The 10,689-nt window shown below is 38.4% G+C and overlaps 1 protein-coding gene across 1 annotated transcript in view; it reads left to right on the top strand.

Moving 5' to 3' along the window:
• The window catches only part of LOC108537985 (dynein heavy chain 6, axonemal-like), a gene marked incomplete at its 3' end in the record, with an annotated part of 46,015 nt that overhangs the window by 18,655 nt on the left and 16,671 nt on the right, over positions 1–10,689 (top strand). The window contains exons 4-6 of the mRNA XM_017885778.1: positions 1,809–2,031; positions 5,804–5,906; positions 8,820–9,047. Coding sequence (XP_017741267.1) covers positions 1,809–2,031; positions 5,804–5,906; positions 8,820–9,047 — 554 coding nt within the window. The remainder of the gene's footprint in view (positions 1–1,808; positions 2,032–5,803; positions 5,907–8,819; positions 9,048–10,689) is intronic.

The following is a 10,689-nucleotide window of genomic DNA, read 5'->3' as shown; positions in this document are numbered from 1 at the left end:
TGGATTAAGAAAATGTGGCACATATACACCATGGAATACTATGCAACCATTAAAAAGGATGAGTTTGCGTCCTTTGTAGGGACATGGATGCAGCTGGAAACCATCATTCTCAGCAAACTATCACAAGAACAGAAAACCAAACACCACATGTTCTCACTCATAGGTGGGAATTGAACATTGAGATCACTTGGACACGGGAAGGGGAACATCACACACTGGGGTGGGGTGGGGGGAGGGGGGAGGGATAGCATTAGGAGATATACCTAATGTAAATGATGAGTTGATGGGTGCAGCACACCAACATGGCACATGTATACATATGTAACAAACCTGCATATTGTTCACATGTACCCTAGAACATAAAGTATAATAAAAAAAAAGAAAAGAAATAAATAAAACATTACAAATTGAAAAAAGAAGCAACTATTGATCAGCATCTCAAATATTACATTTAATTACCTCCTTATATATAAATCTAATGAAACATTTAAATGATATATTGCAAAAAAAGAAAAAGAAAATACCTTGCAAACACATACTGTTGCTCTGGAGGTTGGAATCGCCCTTATGTCTATGCATGTGTTTAATAAATATTGACATGTGCAAAAATATATGTTACAAAATAAACTATGAGAAATAAACTAGCAAAATATTTTCTTCATTTATCTTCTGTTCCAAATATCAAATGTGTCTTTAGAATTCATCATTTCAAACTTTGATTTTATTACATAAAACCTTGTCTGGAGTGCCTCCACCATTCCAGGTTCTCACCTGGAACGTTTCCATGTAAAGCACTTGGCTAGATGCCTGACACACTCATAGTAGGTACTATCCGTTTCTTGAAGACTTAGCCCATGATGGTGGCTAGGGCTCTAGACACCTGATATTCATGTTCCAAACAACAGAATGGAAGCAAGGAAGAAAGGCACATATCCTCCCTTTAAGGAGATATCCAAAGTATTACACAACACTTTTATTTTAATTTAATTTTGTTTCATTTTAAGTTCCAGGATACATGTGCAGGACGTGCAGGTTTGTTACGTAGGTAAACGTGTGTCATGGTGATTCACTGCACCTATCAACCCATCACCTAGGTATTAAGCCCCACATACCTTAGCATTTATCCTGATGCTCTCCCTCCCTACAACCTCCAACAGGCCCCAGTATGTGTTGTTTCCCCCACATTTGTCCATGTGTTCTCATTGCTCAGTTCCCACTTATGGGTGAGAACACGTAGTGTTTGGTTTTCTGTTCCTGTGTTAGTTTGCTGAGATAATGGCTTCCATTTCCATCCATGTCTCTGCAAAGGAAATTATCTTGTTCCTTTCTATGACTGCATAGTGTTCAATGGTATGTATGCACCATATTTTCTTTATCCAGTCTATCATTGATGGGCATTTGGGTTGATTCCATGTCTTTGCTACTGAGTATTACACAACACTTTTGCTAACAAAATTTCCTGCCAAAATCTATCACAAAAGCTAGATGCCCACAGAAGTTAAAAATGTAGTATTTTAGCTGGGCACACGGCCATCTCGAACAACACTGGGGTACAGCTACCGAGGAGGAAAGGACAGGTAAATGCCAGAGAAGACAACCAGCAGGTGCTGCTGTCGTTAGATATTATTATCATCCTCGTGTGTTAGGCTAGTAAGTGGCAGGGCCAAAATTTAAACTCTGGGCTCTAATTTCAAAACCTGTAGTCTTTCCGCTATGGCTATACCTTTTCCCATCACTACTCAATAAATGCTGGATTGTGATTTTTAAGAGGGAATTAAATGAGCTTACATTTGTATATACCTCTCCAGGTCATTATACAGGGATCGACCTTACCAACATCCTCCTGAGATTTGCACAAGAGTTAAAAGGAACAACACATCATGTGACCATAATTTCTCTGGGCCGTGACCAGGCAGCGAAAGCTGAAGACCTCATTTTAAAGGCACTAACGAAAACACAACAATGGGTCTTCCTCCAGAACTGCCATCTTGCAGCCTCATTTATGCCAAGGCTTTGCACAATTGTAGAATCGTAAGAGTTTTACATTTATTTGTAAGGGATCAGATTGATTACCAAAACTATAAAGTAAAACTGGAAATGGCAATGTATACTGTGTGTAAACAATAACAAAATGTGTTGAGCCACTCAGATGAAACTTAAGCTATTGGTTTTCTTTTCTCCAGGAACTTGAAAACTACACTAAGAATACATCAGTTTTTATATTTTTTTAAGGCCTCTTTAGTTTTTGTTCTCGGTCTTGTATATCAGTTTCTTTCCTCAAATTCTTACTCTCAATAGATATACAAGCATACACACACATTATATATACTGATGGATACATAGTTTTTAATATTCTATGTGATGTTCCAAATAGCAGAGCATAATACCTCATATCTATCCTTTCGGTGACGATTCATTTTTATGGCCTTTACTTAGTATCTATTCTGACTTTCTCTAGCTCAAAATACTTTTCTAGGCTGTACCTCCCATAGCACTTAGCCACTCATACAGAAATTTTTATACGTTCAGCCTTCTTGTTTGCAGTGGAAGTATTTGAAAGTTAATTGCTATAACTTTGAGTGAAGAATTAGCAATGTTTTGAATCAATAATGTTCCAACCAATTACATTCTATAGTTTTTCTCCAGCCTTGGTTTTCTTTCCCCTTTTTTTGCATGGCCAATATCCTATTGTTATTTTTATTTTTATGCTTTGAGTATGCACAAGGAAACTATAAAACCAACATGCAACTGCATGACTTAAATTTCTAAAAACTTTCCTAATATCATTCATGAGTTCCCAGATTGTTATTCTTTTAGCAGTTTCAAAACTGTATCAGTAGGGCGCGGTGGCTCATGCCTATAGTTCCAATGCTTTGGGAAGCCAAGGCAAGATCATTGTTTGGGGCCAGGGGTTCAAGACCAGCCTGGGCAACATAGCGAACTCCATCTCTACAACAATAAATAGATGGATAAATAAATAAATACTATTACACAATTTCTCTTTTTCACATTTATTTCATGACTTAAGAGAATCAGAAGGCAAAGATTGCTTAGTTACATGACTTTAATAGATACAAACTTTGAAATTACTTTCTACCATGTCTTTCATTCATTATTCATCCAAAAACGATTGATAGGGCATCTGCTATTTGTCAAGTATTGTGCTAGGCACAGGGACACAGCATGGACCAGGCAAACACTGCAGCAGCTTTCCAGAGGATACTAAGGTGCAAAGAGACAATAGTACAATAGTATGGCAGGTAGCACTGTGCGAAAAAAAAAAAGAAATTAGAGAAACGTTCCTCAGAACAGAATTTCCGTCTTAATAAGAATAATTAATGATACGTTAAACATATTCAACATAATCAGAGTATTATTAAAAGAAATTCACACTTCTGGGCCAGGCGAGATGGCTCATGCCTGTAATCCCAGCACTTTGGGAGGCCGAGGTAGGCAGATTACCTGAAGTCAAGAGTCTGAAACCAGCCTGGCCAACATGGTGAAACCCCATCTCTACTAAAAATACAAAAATTAGCCGGCTGTAGTGGCACAAGCCTGTAGTCCCAGCTACTCGGGAGGCTGAGGCAGGAGAATCGCTTGAGTCCAGGGGGCGGAGGTTGCAGTGAGCTAAGATCACACCACTGCACTCCAGCCTGGGCCACAGAGTGAGACTCCATCTCAAAAAAAAAAAAAAAAAGAAAAAGAAATTCATACTTCTTTATTAAATCAAGCCTTTAGATATTTAAGATGATCACTCTACCAGCCCACAGTAGGAGAGGAAAAATGTGAAGAAAAAAATATTTCTTAAATTTCAGAGTTAGAGAAATATGTTGACAACATATTGCTAGGAAAAAAAATAAAAAGCTACAAACAAAATATGCACTATTACTATTTTTTAAATGAGAGACAGAGAGAGGCAGGAGGAGGAAAAACAAAGAGAAAAGTGTACCTAAACTCATTTAGTGAGATTACAGGCCATGTTTGTTTTCTGTTTCATTTTGTGTTGTGTGTGTGTGTTTTTTTTTTCCTTGTAATGATTTGGTTTGCTTTGCAAATTTTTTAAAAATAATTTCACACTAGCAGGGAAGTTGCAAGAACAATACAAAAACTCCCTTATACCCTTCATCTCTATTTCCAAATTCTTAAAATTTACCCTATCATTTCTGTCATATATATATGTAATGTTTTTCTGAATCATTTGGAAGTAAATTGCAGACATGTTGCCACTTGACCCCTAAATAGTTCAGTGTGCATTGTTCATTATATACTCATGTTTAGTTTATTGTCCCAATACTATCTTTTATTGCAAAATAGAATATAAGTTTTGGTCAAAATTTCAATTCATGATTTCTCATTGTATTAAGTTTTCATGTCTCTTAAGTCTCCTAGTAAGTATTTTATTTGTTTGTTTGTCTTTTTATTTAGAGGTGAGGTCTCGCTATGCTGCCCTAGCTGAACTTGAATTCCTGGGCTCAAGTGATCCCTTTGCCCTAACCACCCAGGTAGCTGGAACTATGGATGCGTGCCACCATACCCTAAATCCCCTTTAATCTATAATAGTTCCTCAGTCTGCCTTTGTCTTCCATAACTGATGTTTTTGAAAAGTACAAGTACAAGCTAGTTACAGTGCTCTCTGACTATCCACAGGGAATTGGTTTCAGGACCCCCTGTGGATACTTGAATTCTTGGATATTCAAGTCCCTTATATCAAATGATGTAGTATTTGCCTATAATCTACATACATCCTGCTGTATAATTTAAATCATGTCTAGATTACTTATACCTAATACATAGTAAATGCTGTGTAAATAATTATTAATCTGTATTGTTTAGGAAATAATGACAAGGGAAAAAAGTCTGTATAGGTTCAGTACAGATGCAGACATTGTAGGCCTAACTACATGGTACAGGTCAGCAATACCTTAACATTTTCTGAAATTTTTTTTCCTGAATATTTTCTATGTGAGTCTGGTTGAATCCATGGATGTGGAACCCATGGATATAGAGAGCTGACTGTATTTTGTAAAGTGTCCCTCAGTTGGGATTTAGCTGATATTTTCTTATGGTTAGATTAAGGCTATGCAGTATTGTAGTAGTATCACAGAAGTAATGTTACACCATTCTTGGTACATCATATCAAGAGGCCTGTTATATCAATCTGTCTCATTACTGGTGATATTAACTTTGGTCACTTGATTAAAGTGGTTTCTGCCACTTGTGGGAACTTTCAGACCATGTACGTACATTAAACTTTCACCTACTGGTTTCTAAAGTTCATTGATAATTTTTGACTGAATTACTACTATATTGTTTACCAAAAGGTAGCTTACTAACTCCACAACTTCTTCTAAATTTATTTAATGATGTTATCCTATACAGGAAGAGCTTTTCTTTCTCTTCCCTTTGTTTGTTTATTTATATCAGTATGGCCTCATGGATTTCTATTTTATTCAAGGATTATAATTGGTTACCATCATCATTTATTTTGACATTCAGTTGTCCCAAATTAGATCAGTGGAACTCTTCATTGTGTTCTTAATTTGTAATTGTTTCCAGATTTTTGGCAATGAGTATATGATCACTTTTTGTACTTAAGGGGAAAGAAAGCTACTCTTTTAAAATGTTAACTGATGAGTCATGTGCAAATTCTTGCGCAACATGGAAGCTCTTTTGGTAATACAGTAAGAGCTTCGGTATTAAAATGATTCGTAAGGCCACTTCAAACAATGAAATGCTATGATTCTAAAAACATGTTGGTTTACAGTTTTCACATTAAAATATTTATAAATTTTTTATTTTGCAGCTTTAATAGTCCAGACATGACAATAGACCCTGAGTTTCGGCTATGGTTAAGCTCAAAATCATACAGTTCTTTTCCAATTCCTATTCTTAAAAAGGGTTTAAAGGTAAGAACAAAGTATAACAGATTTAATATTGACTGAGGAGCCCTGTTTGAATGTAAGTTATCTTACATTCAGAACTCTGAGTTTAAAAGAGAGAGCTAATTATGATAAATTCTGAAATGCTAAATTTCTGCTTTATGCTCAGCCCCATACTGGGGATCAGGAAGAACACTAAAGTAGATTCCTACTTGCAAGGAATTCACAATTTATATGTTATTTTCTCAAACAAGGATGTTAGACCTCCAATTACTATAAAGCAAAATGTACAATTTGTGTTGCCTTCCTGCCCTTCACTTCTCTAGCATTTCTTATTTCTGCCGTCCTTAACCATTTTATCATTAATTCTCTAGAAAGGGTCTGACAGAAAGCAGGCTAAAACTGTTTACTAGAAAGTCCTTATTAAAGGTTATCTGGGACTTCTCATATCCACTATTGAGGTTGAATAAATAGTAAGAAAGTCCATTCTGTTAGACCAGGGTCCAGTTGACCAACAGGCGGAGTCCTAATAGCAGAGAAAACTGACCGATGGCATAGGCAGAAGGGGATACCCAGACTCCCGAGCACGTGCACACTACCAGCTTTCACAGAAGTGGGTGGGCATGGAGAAAGTCCGGTGGATGAGGCACTTTCTAGATAGAGCCCCAATCCAGCCTAAGAAACTTCCTGCCACACTGCTTCCCAGCTCTGCCCATCTCCTGTATGTACCTACCCAAACTGACAGTACTGAACCACTTCCCAACAACCCAGCTCCTGGGGCAGACAGAACAGGGACTAGAGAAACCCACAGCTCTTAGTCTGAGACTCGAAAGATTCCACTTATCTCCCAGAGACCAGCAGACCATGCTCTCAGACAGCCTGGTATCTTTGGTCAGGAGAGGGGGCTTGGGGGGTGGAGGTAGGGGAATGAAGGGTGTCAGAGAGGAACAGAGATAGCGCTTCAGGGAATATTTCATCCTAAGTAGTCCATCGCTCCACCTCCACTTTAAGTCTCCATCAGCATTTCAAATGTGGCTATAATTAGTGCATACATAAAACTTTATGGGAGTTTTTCATATGCCATTATTTATACAGACAGAGATGATAATTTTCTTGATATATTAAAAGAGCACCTACAAATAAGTCAGAAAAACATTAACATTCCATACAAAATGGGCAAAGGACACAAAAGGTCAATAAACGTATTTTAAAAATAAACATTCAACCTCTAGCTATCAGAAAATACAAATCAAAATGGCATTAAATTGGCTAAGATTATAACTATGATATAGTTAGTGTTATTAAGGATATGATGAAATAACTACTCTCACATAATGCTGACAAGGTAATATCAGGGAGATATTAATCCAGAAAGGAAGGTAATTTCACAGTATATAGATAGTGCTTATAAATTTCATACAATTTGATCATGGCCCTCTTCTAGGAAAAGGCCAAATAAATTATGATGGATTTGTGTGATAAAACAGTATGCTGTCACTAAAAATCAAAACCAACTCTCGTTCTCTCTCTCTCTTTCTCTCTCTGCTCTCTCTCTCTCTCTCTCTGCCCTCCTTCCACTCACTTTCCCCTTCAGATATAGTTCCTTAAGGGAGTGGACAGACACCTACTTTTAGATATATGAGAATGAGTTCTTTAAAGAATCAATCATAGCAGTCGGGAAACAGTGCTCTATAAATATTTTCTCATTTCTGCACAATTAGGGCTTTCTAAGCAACAATTGCTGGCAACCTGAATTAAAGGATGTTTGAAAGGCAGACATGCCTTGGAAAATAGAGAATATCTCCTCTACTGTGCACAGAGCCATTTGCTCTCATTCTAAGGGTGACAGAGTCAGAGAAGCTTGTCTTCTGCCTCCTGGAGCCACTTACCTTCTCAGGGTGATAAAACAGAGCCATTTGCTTACACTCCAGGGGTTATAAAAACCTAGAGACCTCCTCTTTCCCGGAGAAGATTTGTTTACATTCCAAAGCAAAAGTCTGTCTCTCTTTCTCTATCTCTGAGAAGAAGAAAAGCTGCTTTGCCAGTCATTCTGTAAGCTCCAAGTCTCATAATTTGAGTCCCCCTCTTATGGTACAAATCCCACTATGCACACACAGGACATGGGAATCTGATCCCTGATCCAGAAATCTCATGTTCACACACACACACATGCACACACACACACCAGCTCTATGCCATATATACATATATGCATACATTTATATGTCATATATAGATATCCATACAACTTATGTGTGTGTGTGTTTATATATAAACTGTGCAAGGAGGGTAACATTTCAGACCCTTCACAATTTCAGACTTAACAGCCACACTCTCAAAAAAGCCCTCCAATTGATTCCCTCCCCACCTCACCCTCAGTCTCTCATCATTTCCATTATTCTAGTTAAGAAGTCAACCAAATGGACTTTCAATGCAACCAAAGAAATTTAGTAACATACCCAGTTAATTGTTCTCCTGATGGTTCAGTTAGTGCTGATGCTGCTGTTGATTCAATTCGTGTTGTTTCCCATGATTTGGGACCCCCTATATCTGCTGCCTTGCACAGGCCATGCAGCCTGTGTCCTGTTACAGCCTCATAACTGCCATTGACACATAAGTTTAGGCTCCCATAACTCTTCATTGTCCAAGTTCCTAAAATCCTAAGCCCTATGCTCTGAACAAATAAGAGTGCTTTTAATCACAACATTATACTTCCCATTTCAAAATACGAATTGGAGCAATAGAAAATCTGGGACAATCCTTTTAGAGACGTTTTTACATGGCAAAAGAATAACATGAGATTTTGGATTTGCCAGTGAGTCTTGAAAATAGTTACATTCTTGCCCAGTTCTTTTACCAGTGTTGTAGAAAGACAAGTGCCCTATAGACCAGTGCCTGCATCTGTCCTCACATGCCATTTTACTCACATCTGTTTTCAAGATTGCCGTGGAATCTCCCCAGGGATTGAAAAGTAATTTACTTCAGACATTTGGATGTACTGGGAGTGGAGAGGTAACAGAAGAGATATTTGAAAATCCTGACTGTGGACAATGGTGGAAAAAACTTTTATTTAGCCTATGTTTTTTCAATGCTGTGATCAATGAAAGAAAAAGTTATGGAATATTGGGCTGGAATATTGCTTATAAATTTAATTCTTCAGACTTGGGGGTAAGTGTAGTCTCTTCAAAACAAACAACAAATAAATAACAATAAGATACAAATTGAGAGCCTACTATGTGCCTACACAAATACTAAGTGTTTTACATGGTGGTAAGAAAATGAACTCTATAACTAGAGAATAAGGGCTAACGTTTAGAAACATGGTCTTTGGGCCGGGCACAGTGGCTCATGCCTGTAATCCCAGCACTTTGAGAGGCCGAGGCGGGCGGATCACGAGGTCAGGAGATCGAGACCATCCTGGCTAACATGGTGAAACCCCATCTTTACTAAAAATACAAAAAATTAGCCGGGTGTGGTGGTGGGCACCTGTAGTCCCAGCTACCTGGGAGGCTGAGGCAGGAGAATGGTGGGAACCCGGGAGGCGGAGCTTGCAGTGAGCCAAGATTGCGCCACTGCACTCCAGCCTGGGCAACAGAGCGAGACTCCACCTCAAAAACAAAAAAAAAAAAAAAGAAACACGGTCTTTGATGCCAGTTTTTCTGAATCAAATTGCAGCTCCACCACTTACAGCTGTACAAGTATGTAATCTATTGGGCAAACTAACCTCTCAGAGTCTTAGTTTCCTTGGCCAAAGAAAACAAACTGGGGGAGACCAAATGTCAGTACTGACTCCAGAGGATCATTATATAATTATAGGCAAACTTGTTAATGTAAGTACAAAGCTCAATCAAAAGGCAAATAATATATTGGGGGAAATATTTGAACCATATATTAGACATGTCAGGCACATCGAAGAGTGCCTGACAGACATAATTTACTATAAAAATGTTTGTTTGTTAGTATGATTTACTCGTTTAAAGCAAGAGAGATTCCATTGACCCATTGTTTGGGGAAAAATTTAGCTCAATCGTCTTTCTTTACTATTCTCTATATAGAACCTTCTGTTTGTTCTTTATTGCAGGGTGTTTTCTTTATTGCTAAAATAAACACGTGGTAGCATCTGCTTAAATTTTTCCCAGGTTAACTTTCTTGCAATTGTGCTTCCAGCATACAACATTACACCCTTGATTACCCATTCATTTATATATTACAGCAATTAAAAAAATTTCTGAGGAAAATCTTGATTCTGCCTCTGGATATTTATAACCTAAACCCACTCTAGATAGGCAGCCTTCTTTGTCTTCTATATGTTTCTATTAGGCTTTTCAGTTTTGAAAAGAGGCTTTCATACTTACTGCAAGTTCAGCTGCCTGTCAGACATAATACTTCTCTACCTAACCAGGAACACAACATAAAACACTGCATTTGGGATATTTATTTAAAAGTGTAAGCTCGGGGCGGAGCAAGATGGCCGAATAGGAACAGCTCCAGTCTCCAACTCCCAGCGCGAGCGACACAGAAGACCGGTGATTTCTGCATTTTCAACTGAGGTACTGGGGTCATCTCACTAGGGAGTGCCGGACAATCGGTGCTGGTCAGCTGCTGCAGCCTGACCAGCGAGAGCTGAAGCAGGGCGAGGCATCGCCTCACCTGGAAGCGCAAGGGGGAAGGGGATCCGTTTTCCTAGCCAGGGGAACTGAGACACACAACACCTGAAAAATCGAGTAACTCCCACGCCATTTCTGCGCTGTAAGCATTCAGGCACACCAGGAGAATATCCACACCTGGCCGGGAGGGTCCCACGCCCACG

Source organism: Rhinopithecus bieti, unplaced genomic scaffold, assembly GCF_001698545.2.
Source record: "Rhinopithecus bieti isolate Rb0 unplaced genomic scaffold, ASM169854v2 scaffold_15749, whole genome shotgun sequence".
NCBI lineage: Eukaryota > Metazoa > Chordata > Mammalia > Primates > Cercopithecidae > Rhinopithecus > Rhinopithecus bieti.
Note: the sequence above shows the minus strand (reverse complement) of the source record. Positions and strands in the feature narration are given on the sequence as shown.